Source organism: Pelmatolapia mariae, linkage group LG4 (genome assembly GCF_036321145.2).
Source record: "Pelmatolapia mariae isolate MD_Pm_ZW linkage group LG4, Pm_UMD_F_2, whole genome shotgun sequence".
NCBI lineage: Eukaryota > Metazoa > Chordata > Actinopteri > Cichliformes > Cichlidae > Pelmatolapia > Pelmatolapia mariae.
Genome location: NC_086230.1, coordinates 24,499,010 through 24,512,699, shown reverse-complemented (window position 1 = coordinate 24,512,699; position 13,690 = coordinate 24,499,010). Strand labels below are relative to the sequence as shown.

The 13,690-nt window shown below is 37.4% G+C and overlaps 3 protein-coding genes across 3 annotated transcripts; 2 read left to right on the top strand and 1 right to left on the bottom strand.

Moving 5' to 3' along the window:
- Positions 1 to 1,060: 1,060 nt before the first annotated feature.
- zmp:0000001048 (retinol dehydrogenase 8) lies at positions 1,061 to 3,735 on the bottom strand. Its single transcript, XM_063472074.1, has 7 exons — positions 3,596 to 3,735; positions 2,593 to 2,728; positions 2,338 to 2,499; positions 2,059 to 2,238; positions 1,873 to 1,966; positions 1,527 to 1,710; positions 1,061 to 1,431 (listed from the first exon to the last, which is right to left on the bottom strand). The coding sequence occupies exons 2-7, from the start codon at positions 2,687 to 2,689 to the stop codon at positions 1,222 to 1,224; spliced, it is 927 nt and encodes a 308-aa protein (XP_063328144.1). The 5' UTR covers positions 2,690 to 2,728; positions 3,596 to 3,735; the 3' UTR covers positions 1,061 to 1,221.
- Positions 3,736 to 6,772: 3,037 nt separating this feature from the next.
- Positions 6,773 to 8,553, top strand: soul5 (heme-binding protein soul5). The gene is made up of 7 exons (XM_063472077.1): positions 6,773 to 6,862; positions 6,969 to 7,028; positions 7,152 to 7,233; positions 7,313 to 7,433; positions 7,793 to 7,929; positions 8,022 to 8,185; positions 8,342 to 8,553. Coding segments are annotated over exons 1-7 (660 nt in total). The 5' UTR covers positions 6,773 to 6,860; the 3' UTR covers positions 8,436 to 8,553.
- A 1,528-nt stretch (positions 8,554 to 10,081) lies between these two features.
- Positions 10,082 to 13,448, top strand: nr5a5 (nuclear receptor subfamily 5, group A, member 5). The gene is made up of 7 exons (XM_063472061.1): positions 10,082 to 10,181; positions 10,969 to 11,084; positions 11,360 to 11,501; positions 11,761 to 12,518; positions 12,699 to 12,818; positions 12,910 to 13,057; positions 13,149 to 13,448. The coding sequence occupies exons 1-7, from the start codon at positions 10,082 to 10,084 to the stop codon at positions 13,394 to 13,396; spliced, it is 1,632 nt and encodes a 543-aa protein (XP_063328131.1). The 3' UTR covers positions 13,397 to 13,448.
- The last annotated feature ends 242 nt before the right edge of the window (positions 13,449 to 13,690 follow it).

Genomic DNA, 13,690 nt, shown 5'->3' with positions numbered 1-13,690 from the left:
AGAAATAAGTTGGCCACCACTTTAGTGTGTCATAGACTTATTATATCTTTCATTTATTGTTTATTCTGTTCATTATAGAATCAGCTACTGTTCTGCCAGACCTGAGAAACATGTTCACAGTCCAGTTCACATCTTACTTACAATGAAAACAGTTTTTTGGCTGTTTATTTGTTTATTTTTATATATAACTTGTTTTACAATTTCTCTACCAGGCCGCACTAAGTGTTTTGTACATTTCAATCTCTCAAGTTCTGTTTGTAAATATGTTTGTTCTGGGTAGATCATTGCTTGAGAAATATTGTTTCTAAAATGATTGTTGTGTACTAAAAGGACAAAAATAAAATGTACTTCATTTAGCATTATTTCAAGCTGAGGCTGTGACTGATTTTTTTACACGTTAGTTAACAGTTAAAATAAATTTAATGTTAATGTACAAATGCGCACCCTTTTTACATTAAAGTTTTGGATTCCTCCTGTTCGAGTTGCTATGCTAGGCAAACTATGTGATGGCACTGTTACTCAATTATCCCAAACATATTTTCCACATTATGTTCTTTTAAAAAGAAAAAAATTCTGGTTGATGCATATCAAATAACATATATATGATAATACTGTTATACAGTGTATGTACGTGGCCAGCTGATAATGTCTATCAGTTGTCTAACTTTACCTTTGGGATTGCTCAAAATACAATTAGGACTGTTCTCTGGAACTTATTGCAGTGGAGGTGAGACCCAAACATTAATTTCAAATGTTAAATCGTTGCTCTTTTATTATTTGCATTCACAACATTTATTTTGAGATCGACTCAACTCGTGTATTCTATCTGCAAAAAGGTTAAATCAAAGGCATGTAATTTATATAATCAAGTACATCGTTTTAATATTTTTGCGTTTAGATTTAGTTAGCATCATTACAGTGTAGTAGTTCTTGTTTTATTTAAAATTAAGAGTATTCCAGAAATCTTAGTAGACAGTTAAGTACATAAATATTACACAAATTAGTAATAAACACAACTTTTTCTGTTACTACTGTACTGATAAAATGATAAACACTTTTGCTCAGAAAGAAACTATATATCGCCTTACAGTTGGGTGTTATAAATAAAATATAGTATAATATAATAAAATATAATATAATAAAGCTATCGCACTCGAGAATTATCTTCACGTGAATAATACTTCTAATCTGTGCAACAATAGAATCCTCATATTCATAGAATCATTTCTTTCCTGCCCTCCTCTGCAGAAGGCGCAGAACCCCCAGCGTAGCACTAAACACGCGGTCATGTTTAAAGATCATCTTGTAGAATGTGTCCAGAGGCAGTCGGCCAGTTGGATCTGCATGCTTCAGGGCAGTCATGGGCATGTACACTTTGTTGGTCTGGTGACGCAGAGGAGGGTCCTTGGCCGTGATCACGTTAACTGTTTGCTGAAAAATAGAAGGAAAAAAATTAAAACATAAGTTTTCACTTGAAAAACATGTTATTTTACTGTACCTTTAAAAACACAATTTTAACCACTTGCCTGAGCCACTTCCTCTGGTGTCTGACTTAAAGAAGTAAAGACTTCTTTAGAGTATGGGAGGTAAAGTTCCCTGAATATCCTGGCAGTCTCTTCATCCGTCCCTGATAGATCCATCTTCTCAGCACTTTCGTACATTTTCCTTTCAAACTCCGTCACCACAGGGCCAGGTTCCACTAGAGTTGTCCTTAGAACAAGGATATAAAAAAACATAGCATTAGGACCACTGTCCCTTTACACTCATTAAGTTTTTAATATTTTGCCAATGTGGGCTTACTGATAACTCAAGTTTTAGTTGTGGGCTGGCTGCATTTTTAATGCTGTAGTATGTTTCAGGACATGTAATCACTTGATGTTAAACTTCATTGCTTGCACTGCAAGACTTTCACAAAATCCTTCCACAGCAAATTTGGATGCAGAGTAGACATCGTTGAACAGAAGTCCTGGTTGGAAATATTATGAAAGATGTTAGCTTTTAGTTTTTTCTACATTGTATGATTGTTCTGAAGTTTTTTATCAGCACAAACAAACACACCCTGTATTCCCATGACACTGCTCATCACCACAATGTGGCCACTCTGTCGCTGCTTCATGTCAGGCAACACCTCTTTCACCAGACGCACCAGGCCAAAGAAATTTGTGTCAAACAGCTCCTTCATTGCATCGATACTCTGGCACTCCAGCGGCCCAATCATGCCAACACCAGCATTGTTTACTGTAACAACAGAACACACTATGCTTTCAAACTGTATACTTGTAAAAAGAAATGTTGAATTCAATTAAAGCTTATCTACAAGATGGAGGAAAAACAGACCAAGAACATCCACCCGTCTGTTCGGCAGGCTGTTAATACATTCTTTGATGGAAGTTTCACAGCAGGCATCCAACTCTTTGATTTCGAGGGTTTTGTTTAAGGAATCGCCTGCTGCTTTCTCCAAGGGTCCCCGTTTCCCAAGATCTCTCATGGTGGCAACCACTGCCTCAGATAAAGAGGGAACACACTGACTGTCAGCAATGATGGTTACTTCTACCACCTACCTGTACTATAAGCAAAGACTGATCAGCTGACCTTTAAACCGCCTCAGTTCATCTTTGGCCAGCCGTGCAGCCACAGCCAAGCCAATGCCAGAAGAACACCCAGTCACCAGCACCCTCCGGGTCGCCATGCTCGTTGATCTTTGACCTAAAGGTTCAGGTGGTCTTGACTGGTCAGTCAAGCAATGTTGAGAAAAGAGAAATATTATTAAAGGAATATTCTTCAGCCAATGTAAAGTCTTTGTAGTAACTACTCTATTGGCATATACATCTAGCTCAGTTGGAGATTTTTTTTACCATGAATTGGATAAAAAGAAGAAATGTTACTGTTAAATACTTCTTTTTAATATATATATATATATACACATAACAGCAAAAACTGATCACACACATAATGCACTGGTTGACAATTTACTGATTAACTTAAAAAATTATTTAACAATAGGTCACTTCTTGTGAGAGGCTATCTGTGTCCATGTGAAGTAATATTAAGACTAGAGTGCCTTTGTTATTTGTTAAAAGATTACATTGGCGCTAATCTGCTTAATGTGTGCTGGAATGTTTGTCTGCCTTACCAAAGCCCAAATCCTTTTTATTCAGAATGGAACCAACAGATATTCACATAAGGACATATTATAAAGAGTTATTTTAAAGAAGCGGTATTATGAAAAGAATAGAATAACACGTTTAGAGACCAAGTGTCAAATAATTCTTAACATTAGGGGTTTTTTTAAAGATAGTATTGCTTTGTATATTAAGTCTCACGGCATCCCAAGAGAAATTTATTGAAATAAAAAATTACAATATTTTTTCCGCAACACATAATTACACTATAACATTTCAATGTTAATTAATAAAGTAAACTGTGGTAAAGCAAAGTACTTTTGTAGTGAGTCCATACTTCAACATAAACTATCACTGCAGAATGAATAGCCTGCAGCAGACACTGTAAATCCCTACAGGACGAGTTAACCACATTCAAGTCGAACCCTAGAGGCATGTAGTTTTGTTTGTAGTTGATATTGTAATATACCAACCTGTGGAGCGAGCAGCGCTTTCTTCACAACAGTGGATATGGGAAATAAAGAGACAGTAATAAACTAGTAGCTCACTCAACTTCGTAGCGCAGCATTCGGAGAGCAGAGGCAAGACTGGGACACGGCTACATAAGCCCAGTGATTATCTAAGGTCAGTCAGGCCGACGCAGTACATGGGTGTTGTAGTTTTTTAGCCAACAACAGCTCCGTTGAAAACAACAGCCACGCCGTGGTTGTTGCTGCTCCTGTAGCAGCCTTATGCCCTTAAAAATGTTAATAAATTATATAAATGTAAAACGAAATGTTCTAAAAAACGATGGTTAACAAAGTTTACTGTAAAACGAGATCTAGGTCTCCTGTTGTAGTCCATGGAAAATACCACATTCATACCCTTATTTAAAATGCTGTTGCAGTTCGTCATTGTAACCACTATAGGTCACACTTGTTTTCCTGAACTGGATATACTCAGGGCTGGAGGTTACGTCAACAGGCTTCAGAGGTTACCGCTATAATGAAACGGTTACAGTACGCATTACTGAAAATAGTTCAGCAACTAACTCAAAAAGGTGAAGTAATAATGTGTTAGTGTTACAGGATCTATGAAGTTGTACAACATACTTGGTGTTTTTTCCTTAGTTTCAAATCACTCTTTTCAATGAAGCAGTTTTTCTGAATCTCGTCTAATGTCTGTTTATATTTGAGGTGCAAATGCTAAGAATATCCGATGTACGGATATGAGTTTTTGCGTAGAAGGGCTGTGTTTAAAAAAGTTTTTACCCAGACAAAAACACAGTGTCACAGGCAAGTCAAAGAGAAAATTGTATATCTTTCTGAGTATATACATATATACATACAGTCATGTGACGTAATGTCGCTGTAAGGTTAATCATTTGTGTTATATTCTGATATTCTGGCCTGGCAGGGGAAAACATTGTACCGTTCAGCTGTTGCATAACAATAGGAAATGTGCTCTTAATAAGTATTTAAAGGGACAGTTTTACAAAGAGAGGTTTTTGGTTTATTTTTTGGTTTGTTTCTTCGTTTGTTTGTTTGGTTAGTTGGTGTGTGTGTGTGTGTGTGTGTGTGTGTGTGTGTGTGTGTGTGTGTGTGTGCGTGTGTGTGTGTGTGTGTGTGTGTGTGCTCACAGGAATAGTTTACTGCTCTCTGTTGCACATTCTAGAACATTTTGGAACATTACCCAGTACAACCCCTGTCTTGTAACAGTGCTACTGCTGTTTTCAATAAAAATGTCAACTTTTGCATGTTTCAAAACAAAGACTTGAGACATTGATTATTAGTGCAAGTTTCTTACACTTTTAATTCTGCCAGCAAACACTGTTTGTCATCTTATAGTTGTATCACAATTTTATTCCTAACAACCCCTGACTGTTACTTTACTACAAGTTCACAAATTAAAGCAAAATTGATGTTTATAAGGCAATGTTCCATTTCCGAAGCTGAGAAGTTTTAAACTGTTATGATGTGTCAGAGTGCAACTGCATAATTTTTCATTGAATGTGCCTATTTCAAACATTCCTGTCAGTTCAGCATACATTTATAAGACATTATGTCTATAAATTATAAACTTTGTTATAACTTGTCATGAATGACAAACAAGAAAATCATAAATAAGGATTCCTAGAGTTTAGTTTAGTGACTGTTTGTATTTTTCTGTGAAAAGAAAAGGTTATTTGGGGCGAGGTTCACCCTAAAGTTTACATTCACATTTATAAGAGGTAACTATGACAGACAATAACATGGAAGTGCATGTTTAGAAGTGGAGACATTTGTTTCAAGTTACATGAATTGGTCCTGAAAAGAATAAAATGATATTCTTTTTTTATAATATTTATAGGGTTCACACTGTTTTGAATGATAGCAATGACTATTTCCTCTTGGGCAAACCACCGATTTACTGGAATATGCTGTTTAGTTTGGGCTGAGTTCAGGAATTCAGATTAGCATTTAAATGAAACTGGCAAGTGAAACCAGTCAGCTTGCACGCACACGTAAGCAAAACAAAAAAAAAACCTTCATCCTCAAATGCTTTAAATATACTCTACACATCTGCAGAACCAGATGGGTCCTTTCAGACTAGTAAAAGGAAGGAAATACCACACTGTGCACTGTGGGCTCACAGCACTATTCAGATGAAAAAGCATTCAGTTTAGGATTACTACTTCTTGCATGACAGATGTTTAGATGTTTTACAGTTAGAAAGAACAAGGGTTGGATTAAGTATCCCAGTAGCTACATAACAGTCAACCAGCAAGAACTGCAGACTTACAACCACACGGCCAACAACTAAATCAATACTCAAGTTTAAGGATTTTCTCTTTTTTTGTATTCTTTTTCATAACAACAAAAGGACAAACATTTAAATCCAAGTTTCTGTTGTATTCAGGTTGCATGACACCGAATGGGGACAAGCAAGAAGGATTTGGTGTTCTGAGGGTACAAAACACATATCACGTGATCTGTGCCAACAAAAGGTACAATGTGAATTCTCTTGAGACATGAACACTAATATGGTTCATCATTATGTCTCAGGTACTTCCTTGTCTCTGTTTAAGTGTGTATACCAGTGCCAGGGGGTAACCTAAGACATTTTTTCACAATGTGAAAGAAAATAATACTGCTTGAGAACTATTCATTTTGAATATTTGAGCTAATGCTTCACATGATGTTCAGTCACAATTTGTACCAACTGTTGTGGCACTCTTGGGATTCGATTTGTTCAAGTTTGATCCTAATATTAATTCCACTTAATACTAATCATTATTGCAAAGGTAATTTTACTTATATAAAAGTTTAGCCACTGGATCTGAAACTTATTTAATTATCCTTATTTTGTTATATTTTATGTTCCTGTTGTTCTGTGTTACAAAACTGTTAACACTACTCTAATTTACCCTCACCTGATGTTGCATGAAGTTAGTGAAAAATATTAGTTCCACTCTGAGGGCTTATGTTAAATGCTGTACTGTGTTGACTCTCTGGTACAGAAAGTAGAGATAATATTTCATCTCATAATCATCTGAATTTGATAGATGTTATTGGTAAAAGAGGTTTCATAACATTTAAGCATCACATAATTCCTCCCAGATTCTCTTGTTACTGTTTTGTATTCCCTCTGTTACTCCTTTGGATGTTTTGTGTTCTAGCTTTAGGGAGTGGTCAGTTTTCATAACCAGCTCTTTATAACCAGAGCACTGGACAAGACTGCAGACATTCCATTTTTGAAAGCAGACAACAGTCAGCCAAGATGTAAGTACAATTTTAATTTCCAGAAGGTCTTTAAAGCAAATAACCCTATATAATGTAAGAAATAAATCAAATAGACAAGCAAAGTAACTTTAAATGTGCCTTTCAGGATTTTTGTTTCAGGACTTGTTTGTTTTCTTCTGGTTCTAACAGCTGAAGCTAGAGTTGGGTAAGAGACCTGAATTTGAACTGAAGATAGTGAGCACAGTTTTAGTCAATTCCTATCACAGGTAGTTATTGCTATGGACTTGTAAAACTCCTTTAAAAAGCATTTTCCTCTGTAATTTCACAGCAACTCCTCTGAGTTAAGCTTCTGCACTGAGACACCAGAGTGTCTGCTGTTTGATTTGATTTGTAAGACCAAGGATTATGAGGTAAAATATATTTTTCATACTTTAGGTGTACCAAAGTTATAAAAACACCAGTTAAAATATGTCTGTTCATGTATTTCAGGTGCGTCACTATGACTCTGTGAAATGGGTCTCAACTGATGAGAAATCCTTCTTCATGGAAATGGCATTACCAGTAGCATTTAATCGACTGTTCAAATACATCAGTGGTGAGAACCAGATGGGTGCGTATGTGTTTATCTAATTGTGTTTCACATTCAATACTCTATTAACCCTGTGTATATGAACGCGGCTAACAGCTATTTGTAAATGGGGTTTCTTTTCATAAAATACTATATATATCTATATTGTGGGGGTTTTAAGCCAGTTTTGAACACGTGACACGTCTAAATTTAAAATGTCCTTTGACCAAACATAATTACTGTATTTGGTTATATTCAGGGAGCAGTGGTAGTCTCGTGGTTTCATTGAATATTTTAGTAAGAAAACCTACGTGTTTTTATATTCTTTTCTTCATTTTGTGTGCATCTTCGTTGTGATGTTTGTTTCAGTTCCAAAAAAAAATATTTGTGTTTGCATTCAGGAAAGAAAATTCAAATGACCAGTCCTGTTGTTGTGAAAATACCAGACAAGAGATTTTGGCAAATGGGTATCTACACAATGAGTTTCCTGTTGCCGACGGAACATCAGGAAAATCCTCCCAAACCTACTAATCCAGACGTATGTTTTTTAAACTCAAAAAAAAAAAAAAATAGTGGCAAATATTTAATAGGAAATTATTTGATGACAGATAGTTTCATCATGATTTGCAGGTGTACATCACTGACACTCCAGATATGAAAGTGTATGCGTATAGCTACGGAGGATGGATGACGACCTTTTCTGACAGCAGTAATGCTAATTACCTGAGTAAAACTCTTGATTCAGTTAAAGCAAAATACAAAAAAGGATCCCACTGTGCTGTTGGATACAACAGGTAAAGTAATCTCCATCATTAAAAGAAAAACATGTGAAAGAAAGCATCAAAAACAACTTTAGTTTAAACTATTTTCTTGATTATTCTAATGTGAATCTGTGTCTGTGTGCGTCCCTTTGTTCCGTGTTTCTGTGTGGTCTTTGATGTTTCTTGCAGTCCAATGAGGATGTTTAACCGCCACAACGAGGTCTGGTTTGTTGCTGAGGACGAGCCAGTGTGTGAAGAAAAAAGCAGTGAGGAAACAGATTAATTGACTCACTGTGAATTGTAAGACCCATGCAAAAATATAAGTTGAATGCACCATACTCCTGTGGATTAACAGCAGCTTGTCTGTGATTTCCTTCTTTTAATAAAACTTTTAGCATTGACTCTTGATTCTTTCTAATCAATCCACCTCTGTTGATCTTACAACAGCTGCAGTGACAATACTGAATGAAAAAAATAACCCACAAGTATCCAATCGCAGTCGTGTTTAGCAGTACTACTCAATGCCACTAGATGACACTATTAGGCTGCACAACTGCATCCAGAATTCCAAACGCTTCCCAGGGCTTCAGTCTTTGCATATTTTAGCTGAGGGGTACTTTGCATTTAAATGAAGGAAGGAGGACACTGAACAAAGGCTGTGAGCTTAACATGCCACTTAGAAAAGTAAAGAGACCCCTTTTTTCTTTGGAATGTCATAATTTGTTTACTAGTTAATATGCAGGTGCCATGACCACCTGCCCTTGGCTTTGGAATAAAGGTCATGAAAACATTCTAATGCATTTTGCTGCTTTGTAGCCTCTTATCACCTGTAGCATAGTTTAAAATTTTGGATATTACAATTGCCGTCTGTAGTTTCTCCTTCTCTGAAAGGCTTTTCTCATGTTATACTAAGAATATATAATGTTGCTGTTGTTGGAGATACATTGTTTGCTACTTAATGATCCACTGATGCATACTTTAAAGGAAACACTACTTTATACAAATACAAATACCCCACTACATTCCTGGGATGTCATTCCAGATGTCTGTCAGCTAATTACTTTGACATTACACACTAATTAAATGAAACAACTCTAAGATGGGTCTTAAATAAATAACACTACATAAAGAGGTTAAAAGGACCAATATTTACATTTTAAAAGAATACAAAGAAATCCTACTATACTAAATTTCTCATTTTCCACACTATGACTCTTTGAAAGAGATTGATCATTAGGTTGGTAACCAATTGATCAAACTATCCAAAAGTTAAATAATTCTGTTGATACTCTTTTAAATAAAATATTGCTCATAAAGGCAATTTTAAAAAATTCCTCCTTATTCTTTTAATTTAGAATACATCTTTGCATAGAATTATCAATGCATTCTGCTGGTAAAACCCGTGTAATCATATTTCCATGTCACTGCAAATTCATTTTGAGTCTTTTTGGAGTATCAGTATTATATAACACTGACCCTAGCATCAGATCTTCATTCACCCAAACCCTACATTATCAGCTCAGAATCACAAGTATAATGGAGGGAATGACAAATAAAATCAGAATGTCTGTAGTTTGAATAAAGTGATTATGTGTACTAACTGATTCTTATCAGGTGAGCTCAGAGAACCTTAATGATACTGACATGATTTCACTACAGTAAGATTCCAGCAGGTGGCTATTTGACTTTCTCCTATGGGCGGTTGATTGGCTTGCTTGCTGACAGACTAGCTGGTAGGAGTGCCAATCAGGAGAGGTTTTATGACACTCACTATAGATCGAAGTCCACATGTAGGCCTTAAACAAGATCAGTCCACAGCCGCTGGTTGGGCCTGCTCACCTGCCACCTGCAGTGTCTGCGGTCTCCTGATCTCTGCTACAATGAAGTTCAAACTGGGCTGAGTGTGGAGTCCATGTCCCACTTATCAAAATGGACCTACCAGGTTATCACCTACAGCAGCACCAGCCTCTTGTTCACCACCCTGGTAACTATCCAGAGGATTTGATCAATTTGGAGGGATCATCAACATGTGAGTACTAGATGAAAGTAGCTATGGGTCAATAGTGAACTAGTATGTAGGTGTCAATAGATATATTTTAAAAATGTTGTGTGAAACTACCTGTGTTAAAAAGTTCATACTTTGAAAGTTGAAGCAGGTTTTAACAGTGTCTGTAAATGTATATTATGCGGTGCTGCATGAAAAACAGTAGTCACTTTCATTTGAAAAAAACACATTTAGAGTAACAAAACAAACAAAAAGGTTTTAAAGTGGTTCCCAGAAGATTCCCTTCTGTGATAGAGGAGATAGAGAGAATAATTCTGGATATTATGTAAGGGTCATATCTGTGATCACAGTCAAGCAAATCAAGCCCAGTGATAAGGTACTGTCTACAGCAAAGCGATGGTCCTGCCCACTGTTCTTTCAGCAGCTGGGCAATAAACCCTGTTAGATGACACTTTTACACTTCAGCAGCACAGCATTCTAGTCTCTTTAGCCACTCACGATTTACAAAATTCTAACTCATGTCTGATTGCTAATTATCCTCCTGTTTTAGATGACTTGAAATATTATACTTGGCATGGCACACATGATTCCTTGCATCCTTACCAAGTATACTAATTTCCAACATATTATATACATCACATATTTGATATGAAAAGTGTATTCAGTTTAAGCAGTAGCTTTGCATATCATTGAAACAAAACATTGTTAAAAAAAAAAAAAGAAAAAAGAAAAAAAAGAAAAAGAAATGCCCTCAAAGGGTGAAGTTTGTGTCATAATGTAAATCTTGTCATTAAATATTACTGGTCCCCAGCTCAGGAGCAAAAGACAGATCCAGAGAGTAGACTGGACTCAGAGGACAGCTGTCCTGTCTGTGGGGACAAAGTGTCAGGATACCACTATGGACTTCTTACCTGTGAGAGCTGCAAGGTAAAGGATAAGGTTTGGGCAGTGCAAAATATGCATTCTCTTATGCCACCAAAAGTCATCTTAGCTTTGTTAACTGCAAAACCAAAGTGACTTATGAGTCCACAATAAATGACACACTAATGGTTTTGCAGTAAACGCCAGATAGCTATAATCTGGTACTACAGATATATTAAGAGATACATATGTCCCGTAGTTCTATGACAATAATGATGCACATGTAGATATCCATGGTTTTGTGGTGTGCATAAAGTTTCCCTCTCTCTCTTTCTTTGCAGGGCTTCTTTAAACGTTCAGTGCAAAATAACAAGCATTACACCTGTGCAGAGCAACAGAGGTGCCCCATGAACCTTTCTCAGAGAAAACGTTGCCCATTCTGCCGCTTCCAGAAGTGTTTAGCTGTGGGTATGAAGAAAGAAGGTACACCAAATTGCCACCACTTCATTCACAGCTAATTTATAGACCATTCAGTTGCAACAGGCTTTCTCTTTCACTGATATGCAAGGGTTTTTTTTTGCCTCCCTTGAGACTTATCTAAGAACTCATAAAACAGTGCTGACCCAGATATATGATGTAAATGATTGTAAACTCTAAATGGAGTGAGATTGTAATTTTTTTAAGATGATCTTTTACATATTTTTGTTTATAATTAAATATTTGTTTGATGTTCTCTCATCAGCGGTCAGAGCAGATCGCATGAGAGGAGGCAGGAACAAATTTGGGCCCCTCTATCGCCGGGACAGACAAATGAAACAGCAAAAGGTGTATCACCAGTCAAACACTGATCCCTACAGGATTAAGGTAGAAACTGGACAAATACATGGTCCCCAAGCTCTAAATGACCTCCAGGTGGTAACCAGCTGCATCAGTCATCCATCAACTTCTGAAGCTGTTAATCAACCCCACATGTATACTTCTTGCATGGGGCAACAAAGTGAACCCATGTCTCTGGACTGCACTGTGAACACAGACAGAGGTCTTACTCCTCCATCCCTGCCTTACCCTGGACTGTACCACTGCACCTTCCCTGGACACCCTGAGGAGAAACTGGAAGCGCCTTTTGGCTACAGCCCAGTTCCTGTAAACTATACAGTGCATTCAACCCCAAACAGCTCATTCACACCAAGAAGTACACTAGAATCATCACCCTGTTCAACAAAAAGCTTAACCACTCCTGTATCCCAGGCTCCCACTCAAACACCAACCAACCCTCTATCATCAGTGCTTACACCTAACTTCTTAAGCCAACTGCTGGAAGGGGAACAGGATGAGAGCCAGCTGAATGCCAAAGTTCTGGCCAGTCTTCAGAGAGAACAGGCCAACCGAGGCAAGCACGACTGTCTGAATACATTCAGCATTATGTGCAAAATGGCTGACCAGACTCTGTTTTGCCTAGTGGAGTGGGCCAGAAACAGTTCCCTCTTTAAGGAGCTGAAGGTGAGGAACCATTAACTCATGGGATACACATGAAATTAATAACACTTTTCTAGCATTACAATGATTAATTAGCTGTTAGAGTAGATCTATCCCATTTGTTCCTTAACATGCATGCGTCCTTAATGGAGGCCATCCAGTATAACCTTTAATTTGCAACTACACGCAAAATCTTTCCAATAGGTGGAAGACCAAATGGTGCTGTTGCAGAGCTGTTGGAGTGAGCTGCTGGTACTAGATCACTTATGTAGACAAGTGACGTATGGCAAAGAAGGCTGCATATATCTGGTCACAGGACAACAGGTTTCTACTTTAAAATGCTGCATTCTTACATTTAGAAATGTTTCAAAGAAATGAAAGTAATAATGAACACCTTTGTCTTATTCTGATGCAGATTGAGGTGTCAACCATCATTTCCCAGGCAGGAGTGACACTGAGTAGCCTGGTATCAAGGACCCAAGACCTAGTATCCAAACTTAAGGCACTCCACTTGGACAGACACGAGTTTGTCTGTCTCAAATACCTAGTGCTATTTAACCCTGGTGAGCAATTTTTCTCAAAGACACATATCCAATGTAGCTTTTGTTCAACGTTAATTATGTTTGTGTTGTGTGGGGTTTTTTTCTGCTCTAGATGTGAAGTCAGTGCATAACCGCAGGCAGGTAGAGGAAACTCAAGAGCGAGTCAACAGGGCGCTGATGGAGTACACTCAGCGAAATCATCCAGGACATTGTGACAAGTTTGGCCAGTTGCTTCTTCGGCTGCCTGAAGTTCGCAGCATTAGCTTGCAAATTGAGGACTATTTGTACCAGCGCCATCTTCAAGGAGATTTGCCCTGTAACTCTCTACTTACAGAGATGCTGCACACCAAGCACAGCTGAGAAGATGATATCACTTGTGGTACCAGAGTGGCCACAGTATGCTGCTGTAAAGTTGGTACGTTCTTTTCTGCCTTCCACATCCACCTTTCCATTACTTTTTATGATTGTTGAAAGTAAGGGAAAAGCTATCTATTACAGATCATCAGTGCAAAGAAGTATTTGCGCACCCATGCAATGCTTTGGCCAAGTTTATTGCCTGCAGTGTTACCACAGCCAAACAGCTCATCAGTTTCTTTAACAGTATTCTTGAGAAATGTGAGAACCAAGCACTAACGTGTTGCTTTTAGTAATCAG

Coding starts and splice junctions, on each gene's coding strand:
- zmp:0000001048 (XM_063472074.1), bottom strand. CDS start 2,689: ATGGCGACCCGGAGGGTGCTGGTGACTGGGTGTTCTTCTGGCATTGGC. Junction 1,711..1,872: donor GCAATGAAGTTTAACATCAA/GTGATTACATGT, acceptor CCTTGTTCTAAG/GACAACTCTAGTGGAACCTG. Junction 1,432..1,526: donor CACCAGAGGAAGTGGCTCAG/GCAAGTGGTTAA, acceptor TCTATTTTTCAG/CAAACAGTTAACGTGATCAC.
- nr5a5 (XM_063472061.1), top strand. CDS start 10,082: ATGGACCTACCAGGTTATCACCTACAGCAGCACCAGCCTCTTGTTCAC. Junction 10,182..10,968: donor TTTGGAGGGATCATCAACAT/GTGAGTACTAGA, acceptor ACTGGTCCCCAG/CTCAGGAGCAAAAGACAGAT. Junction 11,085..11,359: donor TTACCTGTGAGAGCTGCAAG/GTAAAGGATAAG, acceptor CTTTCTTTGCAG/GGCTTCTTTAAACGTTCAGT.
- soul5 (XM_063472077.1), top strand. Junction 7,029..7,151: donor ACAGCTGAAGCTAGAGTTGG/GTAAGAGACCTG, acceptor GTAATTTCACAG/CAACTCCTCTGAGTTAAGCT. Junction 8,186..8,341: donor TGTGCTGTTGGATACAACAG/GTAAAGTAATCT, acceptor TGTTTCTTGCAG/TCCAATGAGGATGTTTAACC.